This window comes from Portunus trituberculatus, chromosome 35, assembly GCF_017591435.1.
Source record: "Portunus trituberculatus isolate SZX2019 chromosome 35, ASM1759143v1, whole genome shotgun sequence".
NCBI lineage: Eukaryota > Metazoa > Arthropoda > Malacostraca > Decapoda > Portunidae > Portunus > Portunus trituberculatus.
This window is the reverse complement of record NC_059289.1, coordinates 7,983,700-7,999,336: the sequence shown is the minus strand read 5'-3', so window position 1 is coordinate 7,999,336 and position 15,637 is coordinate 7,983,700. Positions and strand designations below refer to the sequence as shown.

At 39.8% G+C, this 15,637-nt stretch overlaps 1 protein-coding gene across 6 annotated transcripts in view; it reads right to left on the bottom strand.

Moving 5' to 3' along the window:
* The window catches only part of LOC123512990 (b(0,+)-type amino acid transporter 1-like), a 104,414-nt gene extending 89,231 nt beyond the window's left edge, over nucleotides 1-15,183 (bottom strand). For 4 of the 6 annotated variants that reach the window (XM_045269773.1, XM_045269768.1, XM_045269770.1 and 1 more), the window contains exons 1-2: nucleotides 15,040-15,182; nucleotides 5,491-5,804 (exon numbers count right to left, since the gene is read on the bottom strand). In XM_045269773.1, the coding sequence (XP_045125708.1) occupies nucleotides 5,491-5,545 (55 nt within the window). In that variant the 5' untranslated portion in view covers nucleotides 5,546-5,804; nucleotides 15,040-15,182. Of the gene's footprint in view, nucleotides 1-5,490; nucleotides 5,805-15,039 lie in introns of all 6 variants that reach the window. The other 2 variants (XM_045269769.1, XM_045269774.1) reach the window with 2 other exon arrangements.
* Between the last annotated feature and the right edge of the window lie 454 nt (nucleotides 15,184-15,637).

The following is a 15,637-nucleotide window of genomic DNA, read 5'->3' as shown; positions in this document are numbered from 1 at the left end:
ATTTTAAGAAAGGTACAAGAGTGAACCGGATGCGTCGCTGCGTCATATGTCCACCTATGTACTGTGTCCTGTGTGTTGCGTGTCTCCTGGGGCAAAGGACGGTATTCAGGTAGAGGCACCAAGAGGCGGGATGGAGTGGAGTGGAGGAAACACGGGCCAGTGAAGCGCACAGAGGCCATGAATCTTCCAGTGAGCATAGCCACAATTTTGCCTGAGTGGGACTGCGACATGGATGCTCAAACGCCACACTAGTCACACTGGCCACAATGTCTTTACCTGCGTGTTGGGTTTTCCCCGTTCATGATTCAAGGTCCTCGTTCAAACTATCACTAAAACGAACGCTTGAAAATTCTTGTAACTTCTTAACCTCTTCAGTACTGGAACGCTTTTTTACCTCGAAGTTTTGAATATGATTAGATGATTTTATTTTGCATTAGGAAGGGTCTATGGATGTCAGAGGATTTATGGTCAGAGTCTTCACTTTCTTAATCCTCACACAAGTTTCTGAGGCTGTATAGAATCACCAAATAGTAAGCAGAGTGAATATGAAAACACGTCGTGGTACTGAAGGGGTTAATTCCACTGCTGCACATCACAAAAATCATAAAAAACATCCATCAAAACCTGATTATTTTTAGGAGAATCTGTTAAATTCTTACCAGTATCATGTAAATACCCGTGAAAACCTGATAAATCCCAATAAAGCCTGCTTAACTATCCCTAAGATTATGAAAACATCCTGAAAACCACATGATTTACAGAGGAGCCTGTTAAGATGTCACTAAGATCATCAGAATACCCTCGAAAAAAATAAATAAATAAACGGATAGTTTCCAGTAGAACCTTTTCACTAAGATCATGAAAACACTCGTGGAAACCAATTAAAGTCTCATAGAGTGTTTGAAACTATGACTAGGAATATCTAAAGGAGGACTGGCCGCTCTTAGGTCCACCCACCGTTGAAATGAGTGCTGGTAAGCCAAGACTAGAACATGGAGGCTGCAGAGAGAGAAGAAACCTGCCACCCTACCTGTAACATGCCGAAAGGAAACGTGACACTACCACCACGACTTAAATCCTTCAGTACCATAACGCGTTTTTCACATTCATTCTGTTTACTATTTGGTGATTTTAAACAGCTTCAAAAACTTATCTGGGGATTAAATAGGGGATTAAAATAGTGAAGACTTTGATTTCTGTCCTTCATAGATTCTCTCTAGAGTATAAAATAATCTACTGTAATCATACTCAAAGCTCTTGGTAAAAGTGTGAAGGAGTTAGCAAATGTATAGAGCACACCTTTACAGTCAGATACGATTCTTGCACTATAGATAATGATCATAGTCCGCTCTCGCTTCTAACATAGCCCGATACAGTGGTACAGTGGAACCATGCGTGCTTTGGGGTCCGAGGGGTCTCCAAGCGCACGGGTTCGAATCCTGTCCACGATCCGAGTGAAGGTTAAGCTTCCTCACTCGGGGCAACGGATTCCTAGCGGGTGGGCTTTGAGATAGGAGGTACCCCAAAAAGTATCCCCTTTAGTACATCAACTCCCGTGAAAAGCCACATGGTATAAAAAAAAAAAAAATCACACCAACAGGAAGATCAAGGAACACTTCTCTCTGGCTCCTCGCCGCTCAGTGAAGAATGCGAGACGGAATGTTGGAATTAAAAGGACACAAGATGGAGGCACCAGGGTACTACATCCAGGCAGCAAGCAAGTGACATGACTATTCTGAAACGCTTTGTTCTCTCACCATCAATGCTTTCCAAAGGTTATAGTTGAAGATACTCGAGTTTTTAAGGATATTTCTATGTTTCCGATCATGGATTGGAAAGACTTCTAGTTTATCAAAAGGAGAAACTGTCTTGAAAACCCCGTTAGTTGTCATTGTGGTCTTGGAAAACTATCGTGGTGAGAGAACAAAGTATTTCTGAATATGGGCTTGAGGTTCCTCACGTATCGCCAGTCCCACAGTCTTCTATTGATTCGGGAGCATACCAACAAGGATAGCGTTGGACAGCTAACAAAAAGACCGTGGAATTGGCCTTATTGCCTTACTAGTTTCTTTTTTGGTAATACCACAAACGAAAAGCATCGATCTAAGTTTACTATGGAGCTGATCACAGTTTAAGAGTTTTTGTTGGTCAGCTTGCAATTGAACAAGGTAGTTAGTGAGTGAACTGGCCTATAATCACTGACCTTAATCCGTTTATTAACAGGACACATGTTTTACTTTGAGTTTTGGGTATGACTAGACCACTTTATTGACATATGGAAGGGTCTACAGAGGTCAGAGGATTAATGGCCAGTCTTCAATATCTTAATCCCCACATAAGTTTCTGAAGCTGTGTAAAATCAGAATAGTAAGCTGAATGGATATACAAACACGTCATGGTACTGAAGGGGTTAAGAGGAGGTAACAAATTCTTGGTCATACACGCATGTTTGTTTGGCTCTTCCACCATACTGAACCCAACCAATATATAATCAAGCAATAATCCTGATTAAGTAAGAAGAAATAGATCCATTAACCGGTGAACGTGATCAAGATAGAAACAAACATGAACACTGAATTAGTAAGGAAACAAAGATATATTTATCACCATCACAAGTGTCTGCCGCCCAAACCTCACTGAACTGAAAGCCATATAAAAATAATTGCCACTTACACACAAGAAGGAAAAAAAAGCATTTCCGAGCGTCATATGCAACAAAGCAACACCCACGTCACGCGAGACAGAGAGAGAGAGAGAGAGAGAGAGAGAGAGAGAGAGAGAGAGAGAGAGAGAGAGAGAGAGAGAGAGAGAGAGAATGTTAGTTTTTAGTCATATCTCGCCTCTTCTAGCTTGCTTACACACACACACACACACACACACACACACACACACACACACACACACACACACACACACACACACACACACACACGTAACTGACAACTACTTCCTCCGAATTACCACCTAGGGGAAAGAGAAAAAAAAAAAACACGACTGGAAACATTCTCCTTGCATGTCTTTACCACTATTAGTCATCATTGCTTGAAGTATCCATGCCCTCACTTCACCAGCCGAGTAGACGTGACGCTGTCCAAGGTCTGGCCAATAGTTACATTCATTAAACAGACAAAGAGAAGAGAGGATAAGTGAAGGGGACAGCAGGCAACTAAGTGGGCCTTCTTTTATATTGTCCTTAGTCAGTTTTGCTCTATTACATTAAAAAGAACAACCAAGCCTTACCAACGCGAGCTTCAGAACACAACACCAAATGCGTTTCAAAATTTTCTCTCTTAAGTAACAAGGAAATTCTGTTTAAGTCGTAAGAGTGTGAGGAATGATAAAGTGTTCCGGATATAACCAGTGGAGAGGATAATTGTGACAGTAGTAGTAGTAGTAGTAATGGTAGTAGTAGTAGTAGTAGTAGTAGTAGTAGTAGTGGTAGTGGTAGTAGTAGTTGTTGTTGTTGTTGTTGTTGTTGTTGTTGTTGTTGTTGTTGTAGTAGTAGTAGTAGTAGTAGTAGTAGTAGTAGTAGTAGTAGTAGTAGTAGTAGTAGTAGTAGTAGTGGTAGTGTAAGAGAGGGCGCTGTTAAGTATTCTACTACAAGCTTGCACGGAGGAGGAACGAATGAGAGAGAGAGAGAGAGAGAGAGAGAGAGAGAGAGAGAGAGAGAGAGAGAGAGAGAGAGAGAGAGAGAGAGAGGATTAACGAAGACTTTTTGGTCGAGATACGAGATAAAGGATACTGAGCGAATAACGTTGTACTATGGATAAGAACACACTGGCAAGCTGTTAGAGAGAGAGAGAGAGAGAGAGAGAGAGAGAGAGAGAGAGAGAGAGAGAGAGAGAGAGAGAGATGAATAATGAGATGAACTAATAACATACTAGAATAAGAATAAGGTGGGAAGATGATGAATTAATTATGTATAATAGGGCCAGGTTGTTTCTTTACTTTTCTGAGAGAGAGAGAGAGAGAGAGAGAGAGAGAGAGAGAGAGAGAGAGAGATCTGACACGACTATAGCAAAGAATAATGTTTGGGTGAAAAAAAAAATACTGAAATGACGTGTGTGTGTGTGTGTGTGTGTGTGTGTGTGTGTGTGTGTGTGTGTGTGTGTGTGTGTGTGTGTGTGTGTGTGTGTGTGTGTGCCCTTAACCATAACAGGAAAAATAAAGCTTTGCCTGGAAATGTGACACGCCCATTAAAAGCAATGTGTGTATATCTATATAGTGAAGACGGAAAACAACACACTTCATAATAACTGACCGCCAGTAAACAACAACAGGGAATTCAAGATACAAACAGTAATAGCACGTACTCATATACCCTACCTTGCGTCACACACTCATTGTTCTTCATTCCCACCAGTGCCACCTAAACCCATCCCCACTCCCCCTCTCCATCCTCCTCCTCCTCCTCCTCCTCCTCCTCCTCCTCCTCCTCCTCCTGTCCCCAGTCTAAACCATAACATAGCCACACATCACATGCTACGCACGTTAAAAATACAAACAAACACTGCAGTATAGTTGTTAAGTCTGCATCGGTTCTCTTGTAACACACACGCACACACAATTAACTTCATCTCCTGAACAACACCAGATTAATTCACACTAAGGTGTCTTTCTAAAGAGGGTTCTTATATGATACCTACTTCGCATCTGTTGTGATTCTGCAACATCTCTCTCTCTCTCTCTCTCTCTCTCTCTCTCTCTCTCTCTCTCTCTCTCTCTCTCTCTCTCTCTCTCTCTCTCTCATAACAATAACAAGGTGTGACGGAGCAAAATTTTTTTTTATCTTCTTCGAGGTACTGTACTCTACCAAAACACACACACACGCGCACACACACACACACACACACACACATGGTTAGAGCGCTGGCTTCACAAGCCAGATGACCGGGGTTCGATTCCCCGGCCGGGTGGAGATATTTGGGTGTGTCTCCTTTCACGTGTAGCCCCTGTTCACCAGCAGTGAGTAGGTACGGGATGTGAATCGAGGAGTTGTGACCTTGTTGTCCCGGTGTGTGGTGTGTGCCTGGTCTCAGACCTATCCCAAGATCGGAAATAATGAGCTCTGAGCTCGTTCCGTAGGGTAACGTCTGGCTGTCTCGTCAGAGACTGCAGCAGATCAAACAGCAGATCAAACAGTGAATTACACACACACACACACACACACACACACACACACACTTAACTAAAGGTGTTTTGGTTTCAGTGCAGTACTCCCGCGTTGTTATTTTTCAGTATTGCTCTCTCTCTCTCTCTCTCTCTCTCTCTCTCTCTCTCTCTCTCTCTCTCTCTCTCTCTACAAAATATCGAGTTATACATTATCTTTCAACAATATATTCTTACTGTCGTTCTCTTTTCCTTCCCTCTCCTTTGTTTTCATAAACATCGCTTCTCCCCTCCTCATCACTCTTGATATTATGTTCCGTCACCACCACCACCACAGCAACAACAATAATACTAGCAATGTTTGAAAAAAATAACACTCACCCTTCCTTTCCTTCAATTCGGCTCCGTCATCTCCTTGAAAGGCTTTATTTTCCATCTTGAGTCAGTGGTGAGGTGAATAGCTGAAGTCTTTCTCTTCCCCTACACTCACTCGTCCGTCTTCCTGCGTGTCAGCGTTCCTTCTCGTTCTGTTTTCTATCTCGCATCACTTCCTGATATTTCTCTCTCTCTCTCTCTCTCTCTCTCTCTCTCTCTCTCTCTCTCTCTGATAAGCACTTTGTTGTAGTTGTTGTTGCTTACACTAATATCACGTTTGTTCCTTGGCCTTCGAACGGTGATGGTCCACACACCCACACCTGCGGAAGAGACGGCAGTGAATCAATGTTTCGTTTACATCATCGAGTACTAAACACGGTCACACTTGCGAGAGAGACGGCAGTAAATTAAAAAGTGTTTCCTTAGATAATCAGGATGAACGTAACTACCTTTGCGGAAGACAATGCAATGTATTAACTTCCTTATATTACACAAATTACAGGCTCCGTGTTAAAAGTTTCTGATACTACAGCTGGACAAAACACGCTGCGTAGGCCTATAACTATAATAAAATAGGATAACGTATGTTTTTTTCTTCTTTTAATTCATTTTCTTTATTTGTAGTGTAATATATTTCAACCTGACCTAGGGTGGCTAATATTTCCTTCCACTCACTATCTGGATAAAAATGTTAATAGAACAGAGAGATAAGAAATGATAGCTATGATTATGATACTCAAGTCATAAGTGTTTTTAAATAAGTGGGTCAGTGTGGGTCAGTGTGGCTCAGTGTGTTAAGCTTCCGCCCATTAGTGGCGCAGGCAATTATATTTATAGTGGTACCTACCCATATTAGGACCCATATCACCATCCAAGTGCATCTTTGGTTTGACCACCTGGAACCTGGGTATCATGGTGACACGTAGGTAACTTTAAACCACTTGACAAATGGCATAGCTTCAAAGCGGTATGTGGTGGGATTGGAACCTACCCGTGGACGTCTGCCCGATCCCACGCTCACCACCTTTTATCCACTACGCCACCGGATCAGTGTGGGGGTCAGTGTGGGTCAGTGTGTGTCAGTCAGTATGGGTCGGTGTGGGTCAGTGTGCGGTCATTATGAGTCAGTATGGGTTGGTGAGGGTCAGTGTGGGTCAGTGTGGGGTCAGTGTGGGGTCAGTATGGGTCAATGTGGGCCAGCGTGGGTCAGTATGAGCCAGCGTGGGTCAGTATGGGTCAGTGTGGATCAGTATCGGTCAGCGTGGGGTCAGTGTGGGTCAGTATGGGCCAGCGTGGGTCAGTATGGGTCAGTGTGGATCAGTATCGGGCAGCGTGGGGTCAGTGTGGGTCAGTATGGGCCAGCGTGGATCAGTATGGGTCAGTGTGGATTAGTATCGGTCAGCGTGGGGTCAGTGTGGGTCAGTATGGGCCAGCGTGGGTCAGTGTGGGTCAGTGTGGATCAGTATTGGTCAGTGTGGGGTCAGTGTGGGTCAGTATGGGTCAGTGTGGGTCAGTATGGGCCAGCGTGGGTCAGTATGGGCCAGCGTGGGTCAGTATGGGCCAGCGTGGGTCAGTATGGGCCAGTGTGGGTTGTGTGGTGTTATAAACCTTCTCTATGTGATTCTTAAAACTCACATTCCTCAACGCTTTAATTGGTGTCTCGCCAGAACAATTTTCACAATTTTCAGAGGCCACATGGATAATATAAGTCAAGTTCTCATGAGTACCGAAATTTTCTTTCTATAGGGTGATACTTGTTCAACTGTCACTGTAACCATGGAGGAAGTCATGAATATCCTTACCACTATCATAATCATGGAAACATCTGGTATTCAAAACTCTTATGACTTGTATAGCACACATGTTGATTTATAATTGTAACCTTGGAGAAGTCTTGAAAACAGAATTCTGAAACGTTTTGTACTCTCACCATCACTATTTTCCAGAGTGTTTCGTAGTTGAAGATGTTCATGTTTTTTAAAGGTATTTTCTTATGGTTCTGGTGAGAGACTAGCAAGCTTCTATATCATTAAAAGAAGAAGCTGTCTTGAAGACCCAGCTATAGTCGTCTCTGTGGCCTTGGAAAACTATCATGGTGAGAAAATTAAGAAGTGTTCATTTCTCCCTCTGAAGATGTAGACTCCTTGTTAAACCTCTGAATACCTTGCACAGTACTTGTGATTTCCTTCTCCGGTGGTTAGATTAAGAAAACTAACACGAACTTGAAAAAAAAGATAATAAATAAGTGTTTCTCTGTTATTTATCGTATAGTCTATATAGTACATACGTAAGCTTTGCCAATATGAATTAAGAAGAGTTTTCACTAAAGATTAACTATTGTGGCTCTGGTATATGTGTGTGTGTGTGTGTGTGTGTGTGTGTGTGTGTGTGTGTGTGTGTGTGTGTGTGTGTGTGTGTTTACTTAGGAAAAAGAGCTATACTAGTGCTGTCCTGTCTCCATATCTATAGTCTATTATTATTATTATTTATTTTATATGTATTATTATTATTATTATTATTATTATTATTATTATTTATTATTATCATTACTATTAGTATTGTTTTTATTGTTATTTTATTAGTGATATGGAAAATTATATTTTGGATAGGAGTATACTTTTATATATGACAAAATAAGTGTATGTATGTAATTACCCAACTGTGTTTAACATAATGGACCTTTTTCTTCTCTCTTTTCATCCAAAATAGTTATCTTTTTGTGTATTTGTAAATTCATATTATTGCCCATAAAGCTATCTATAGCTTACAAAGGGCTATTTGTCGTAGTAAACTTTTTTTTTCTGTTAATCAATGTACACAAGACAAATATAATAAAGTGTTTAAAGTGTTTAAAGTGTGTTTATGTTATGGCCTATAGCGCCTGTAGGCATACTTAAAGAGTATAATTTTGTGGGAAGCGCAGGCAATTTTATCTATTTAGGGCCCATATCACCACCCAAGCGCATCTTCGGTGTAACCACCTAGAACCTGGGTATCATAGTGACATGTAGGTAAACTTAAACCACTCGACAAATGGCATAGCTTCAAAGCGGTATGTGGTGGGTTCTAACCTACGCGTAGACGTCTGCCCGATTCCACGTTCACCACCTTATCCACTACGTCACCGCCTCCCTGAGGCTGGGGCGTAGTGGATAAGGTGGTGTGTGTGTGTGTGTGTGTGTGTGTGTGTGTGTGTGTGTGTGTGTGTGTGTGTGTGTGTGTGTGTGTGTATTTACCTAGTTGTAGTTTTACAGGGCCTGGGCTTTATGCTCGTGTGGTCCCGTCTCCATATCTACACTTATCCAATTTTTCTTTAAAACTATGTACACTCTTTGCTGACACCACTTCCTCACTCAAACTGTTCCAAGTCTCAACACATCTTTGCGGAAACTAAATTTTTAACATCTCTCAGACATCGTCCCTTCCTTAGTTTCTTACTATGCGATCTTGTGCTTCTAAAGTCATATTCTTCTCTCAGGATCAGTTTCTCATTATCCACTTCATCCATTCCGTTAATCAATTTATAAACTTGTATCAGATCCCCTCTCTCTCTTCTCTGCTCCAAGGTTGGTAGATCCATTGCCTTTAGTCTCTCCTCATATGCCATCCCTTTAAATTCTGGAACCATTCTTGTAGCCATTTTTGTAGTCTCTCTAATTTTCTTATGTGTTTCTTTTATGGGGAGTCCACACAACTCCTGCATATTCCAATCTAGGTCTTATTTTAGTACTTATCAATTTCTTCATCATTTCCTTGTCCATATAGTGAAATGCTACTCCAATATTCCTTAGCAAATTATACGTCTCTCTGAAAATTCTATCAATATGGCTTACCGGTTGATTATTTTCTTCCATTGTCACTCCCAAGTCCTTTTCCTTTTTTACTTTTTCTAGTTCTACTCCATCTCCCATCTTATAGATTCCCACTGGTCGTCTTTCACTTTTCCCATTTCCATGACATGGCTTTTGTCCACATTGAATTCCATCTCCCATTTTTTGCTCCATTTCCAGATCTTGTTTAAGTCTTCCTGTAGTATTTCACAATCCTCTTTTGTTTAATGACTCTGCACAGTTTCGCATCGTCCGCAAACAGATTTATGTAGCTGTTCACTCCCTCTGGCATGTCATTTATATATACGAGAAAAAGTATTGGTGCCAATACTGACCCCTGTGGCACTCCGCTGTCTACTGTTCTCCACTTGGACTTCATATCTTTAACTATCGTCCTTATTTCTCTCCCCCTTAAGTAATTCTTCATCCATCTCAATGTGCTTCCTTTTAAGCCACCCTTCTCCTCTAACTTCCATAGTAATCTTTCATGTGGCACTTTATCAAAAGCCTTTTTTAGATCTAAATAAATACAGTCAACCCATCCTCTCTCTCTTGTACTTTATCAACTATTCTAGAGTAGAAACTCAATAAATTTGTCACACATGACCGACCTTTTCTAAAACCAAATTGGCTATTTGATAATATTTTGTTGTCTTCAAGAAACTCGATCCATTGCTTCTTTATTACTTTTTCACACATCTTGCATATTACACTAGTTAGTGATACCGGTCTGTAATTTAAAGGTTCTTCCTTCCTTCCGCTCTTATATATGGGAACCACCTCAGCTCTTTTCCACTCCACTGGCACTGTTCCATTTTCTATTGAGCATTTTATGATGTTGTATATTGGACTTGCTAGTTCTTCCCTACATTCTTTCAGTATTCTGCCTGAGACTTCATCCGGTCCCATTGCCTTTTCCTCATCCAATTCCGTCATCAACTTTTTATTTCAAGCTTGGTTACTTTAATCTCTTTCATATAGACAGTCTCTCTATTACCCTGTGGTCTTTCAAATTTGGATTCCTTAGTAAAGACCTCATGAAATTTACTATTTAACAGTTCTGCCATACTTTTTGGGTCTTCCACCATTCCGTTTTCTCCTTTTAACCTTTCTATTGTTTCTTTTTGTCTTATTTTTCCATTTATGAATCTGTAGAACAATTTTGGTTGTTCCTTACATTTTTCGACAATGTCCTTTTCATAGTTCCTTTCTTCTTCTTTTCTCACCTTAGCATATTCATTTCTTGCTGTTTTGAAGTTTTCCTTATTTTCTGGATTTCTGTTTCTTCTCCACCTTTGCCCTAGCACATCTTGCATTAAACCAATCTTTCTTTCCTTCTTCTTTAGGTCTATATTTCGGGACATATTCCTTGACCCCAGTTTTGTATATTTCCAAAAATAAGTTATATTTCTCTTGAACCGTTAATGAGTTTTCCATCTCCTCCCAGTTTACGTTTTTAAAATAGTTCTTGAGATTCTCAATATCAGCCTTTCTGTAATTTAATCGGTCTCCTTTGTATGATTCATCTCTATCTTCCTTTCCTTCTTCTATATCCATTTCTAATATTACATGGTCACTCTTTCCCAATGGGCACTTGTATCTTATATCATCGTTAATTGGTATATCCCTTGTAAAAACTAGGTCTAATCTTGCCGGCTCATCGTTTCCTCTGAATCTTGTGTTTTCCTTTACTCTTTGGACCATCAAATTATCTATCATTAGGTTCAGGAATCTATCTCCCAGGCATCTTCCCCATACCACTTTCATAATTTTCCCAGTCTACCTCCTTACAGTTGAAATCTCCTACCAATATCACTTTTCTCCTTTCCTTAATGATTCTTGTAAGACTCCTTATTGTGTCATCTATCATGTCTCTATATTCTTGGTTAGTCCATGAGTTTGTTTTGGTGGCACATATGTTCCAATGATTGTTAACTCCTTTTTTATTAATATGCATCTTAACATACAGTATTTCTGATTTTCCTTCCCAAACTCCACTTGATTTACCACTATCTCCTTCCTTAACATCATCATGACTCCTCCTCCTCCTTTACCCACTCTGTCTCTCCTCCATATATTATACCTTTTATCTATGTCTATTTTTATTGCCTCATTTAACTTTGTTTCCACCAGGCATACAATATCTGGTTCTTCTTTCTTTATGTAATCTCTTAATTCTAATTTACTAGATAAAATCCCATCTATGTTTGTATACATCATTTTAATCTCTTGTTCTTATCATTTTTAGTTAAACTTGCTCCATTTTTTTCTCTTCTTTCTCTTTTATATACCATTTCCTTATCCTGTCTCCTATAATTCTCCAAAAAATGCCTTCTTCTCCTCCTCTGACCTTTCATTATTTTTTCTCTTGCTTCTGCCACCAGTTCATTGTGTCTCTTCCTTTCCTCCTCGTTTCTATTTTTCTTTATATATATATATATATATATATATATATATATATATATATATATATATATATATATCTTTGCAACCTTCTGTTTCTCTGAGTTTTGTTTTTCTATATAGTACTTCTTCTGCTGCTGCTTGTGATTTTAGTAATATCTTAATTGGTCTCACTGTTCCTTCTTGATATGGTCCCATTCTATGGATTTCTTCTACTTCCTCTTCTAAGTTCTGTCTATCCTCGTCATTCAGATGTTTTAGTAGGTCTTTTACTGATTTCATTTCGTCTTTTTCCCTTCTTGGTCTATATTTAACATTTTTTCTTTCAGTCCAAAAATAATTACACTTCTTTTTTCCGCAATTTCTCTTACTAAATTTTCTTTTTCTTGAGGACTCCTATCATTTTGCTTGTCATATTTTCATCTCTTTCTTTTAACTGTTCTTGAAATACTTCTTGAAATGATTCCTTGTCTTTCTTATCTTGGATTCTCCATGCTTGTACTTCTTTTTTAATCACGTCTTGTACTCTTTCTTCTTCTTTGTTAACTAGATCTTTTAGCTTCTCTTTTTCTTTCTCGGCTTTACTGAGTCCTTCTTCCATCAATTTCTTGTAGTTCGCTACTTCCACTTTTAATTCTTCATTTTCGGTTCTTAGCCTAGTTTTGTTTTCTTCCACTCTTTTTATCCTTTCTTTCAATTTCTGGAGCTCTTCATTCTCTTTCATTCCCATACTCTCCTTTTGTGTGTGTGTGTGTGTGTGTGTGTGTGTGTGTGTGTGTGTGTGTGTGTGTGTGTGTGTGAGAGAGAGAGAGAGAGAGAGAGAGAGAGAGAGAGAGAGAGAGAGAGAGAGAGAGAGAGAGAGAGAGAGAGAGAGAGAATCTTATTTAGGAACACTTGTGGAAGGCCAATGTTTGTTCTCTTACGGTATGTTACAATCACAGGTGTTCTTTGCAGGTCTAATCTGCCTCACAGCTGTAGAACACGCACACACATCCCAACCTCTCACCCACCCACCCACACATATACTTACAACTTACACCCCCACCCCCCAACACACACACAGAGAGAGAGAGAGAGAGAGAGAGAGAGAGAGAGATTAGTAATAAGGGTCATAAAGTATATTTTACACAATTTTATCATTGCTGCGGCAAGATAATGTTACTTCCGTCATAGCTGCGATTTCCACTCCTTATAAAAGCCAAGGTGGTGATAATACGATTAAAATTCTTATCAATCTTCATATTTTTCACAGCTTAGCACACAACCTGTTTAACGTCTTTTTTATTATTATTTCCTTTCTCCTGATGCATTTTATCATATTTCATTGTTATACTGACGTTTACATGGTATCACAGATGGCAGAGGCACACCTTTACTTCAACAGACATTAATTACAAGTTAAACTTGTGAAAAAAAGGGTGACGTTTCACGTGCTCATTTTTCTCTGTCCTAACACTATCTAATGTATGTTTTTAGTTTCAAACACATAACAATATTTTGGCAGATCACAGCATGACACTATTTTTTTTTTTTTTTTTTTTTTTTTTTTTACATTGGTATTTTCATATACTAATAGCATAAAATCAATAGAATAAGGAAAGATGTCAACATAGGATATAGCTGAGTGTACAGGCTGAAACATATTGTACATATATGGGGCAAGAGAAAGTACAGTAGCTACAGCTCATCTCGTCAGTGGCGAGTCCTCGGCCATGGAGTGAGGCAGCCACGCGCATCAGTCACCCTCGGCTGTCACTGTTTTCCCGGAAGTAACGACAAACAACAAAAGAGGGACCAATCAGCCTCTCTTACGTTAGCAAGTACCAGCAGGCAGTAGCTATGTAGGACACTTCCAATTATTGCAAAGATGGTTATATTGCATCAATTACCAACAGGCAACATCTTTAACACCAAGCGACAAGTGCTGTCAATAAGTCAAAGCTAACTTGTGGCAATTGTTAGGCTATGAGTGACTGATGGCAATGATGTCTGGCCTTTCATACACTCACAGAGTATCAGCTGTCAGCTACGTCGTAATGAAGGGACATTTCTGACTGTTAAAAAAGATGTTTATTATGTATTCTAAACACGAGTAGCTAGCCTGATGCTTTCCTCGGCCACGATCAGCCTGCTATGCTAAGCATGGGCGACACGCATCAAACAGTTATATTGAAAAGATTTTAGTACCAGTGCCATTCAGTCTGCACGAGCGATGGACACCCAAGTTAGAGTTTCCATCACACAAAATAATGTTTCTACTTAGTTATTAAAAAGTCAACTTTGCATCACTTACAACTGACTGAATTTATGTATGTATATACGTATGAATGTATAGATGTATGTATGTAATTGACTCTATATATATCATTTAATAATATATATGTATTCCATAACAACCGAACTGTACACAACAAGGAAAAATAATATTTATCATATTAGTTATGAAAGGTTAATTCTGGTATTCTAAATCATCCTCGATTTGCAACTTCTTACCACCTGTGAACTATTACTCGTGTTCACCTCTTGCACTAACGCATATCAATGGATGATAATGTGCAAGACGCCATTACTAACTAGGTTCTATAGACGAGGAAAAGAGCGCAAGGCTCATTCCGGTATTCTGAATCAGTCTACATACTACTCTCACGTCTCTATAAAGCACGATAATGAAGCGAAAAGCCTATCTGTGACCTGTGATATGCTATGTGCACCACATGGGGATAGCAAGGACGAGTGGCAAGGCAGAGCTGTAGGTGAACTTACGAGTCACTTAACGATAATCCAATGACACATCAGGAGGTAGGCATGCAGGCTGATGAAGTGACGCAATGACCACCACACTATCAATGTGTGAAGCAGAAAGTGAAACCTGCCTCTTTGGTGATCAAGTGACAAAAACAATATTAAATACTACACATCGAAAAGAATAGTAATAGCCAAATTAATAGATGAATATATGGAACGTCAATCATAACTGCTAGAAGGAAAGGTAAAATATTAGATAGTACCCTACATAATACGACGAACTGAATCATAACGTGGGGCTCTTTTTAACCAACTCCTCAAAGTAATTTAGATGCGTATGACACATCCATACCCAAACACACACACACACACACACACACACACACAGATAGAAACAGGATCATTTTCTTGTTTCGTCATTAAAGTTCCCCGTATCAGTTTCTCAGTATCTTCCCTCCACGTAAGCATCTTTCCTGGACGGGTCGCAACACCACCACACATTGAGTTGACATGAATAAGGAATGTTGTCAAAAAAAAAAGACCCGTGAGACCAAACACCCTTAATCAAATAACTTACTGCTAGACGTAACTGATGGCGGAGGAGAGACACGCACACACACCTTCTCTACACTGCACCGTTAGCCTTACTGAGTGAAGTGAGAGGTGAGCGCAGAAGACTCCTATGAGCGCAGGTAGGAAAAACAGGTCGCGGTGGTGATGCGAGGCCTTCCTACGGTATGAGGTGGGTATCCTTTTTTGTTGTTTTGTTTTGTCTGTTTGTTTCACTATTTTTATGTACATTATAATTATTGGTGTTATTACTCTTGTTTTTTCCCGTATTTGTTTTTATTCATGTGATATATTTTTTTATGTTTGTGTGTGTTTCATCTGATAGGTACGATAGGTTACATTTATCGTACGTCAGACAGCAGCGATTACCATTTCCTCTAAAATTCCCCGAGCGTTGTTTTCTCGCACGGGAACAAATATATCTAGCATTAGTTATCACGATTTTTTTATTACCTTTGATAATGTAATGCATTTTGACATGTAAATAATGTTCTCCCACTTCTCCCCCTTCTTCCTTTATTGATATTTCAGCCTCCCCTTGGCCCTCTTCCCCCCCATCATGTACCAAGCCCCTCCCCTTTCTCTTCTTCCCTTACCTCAGGTAT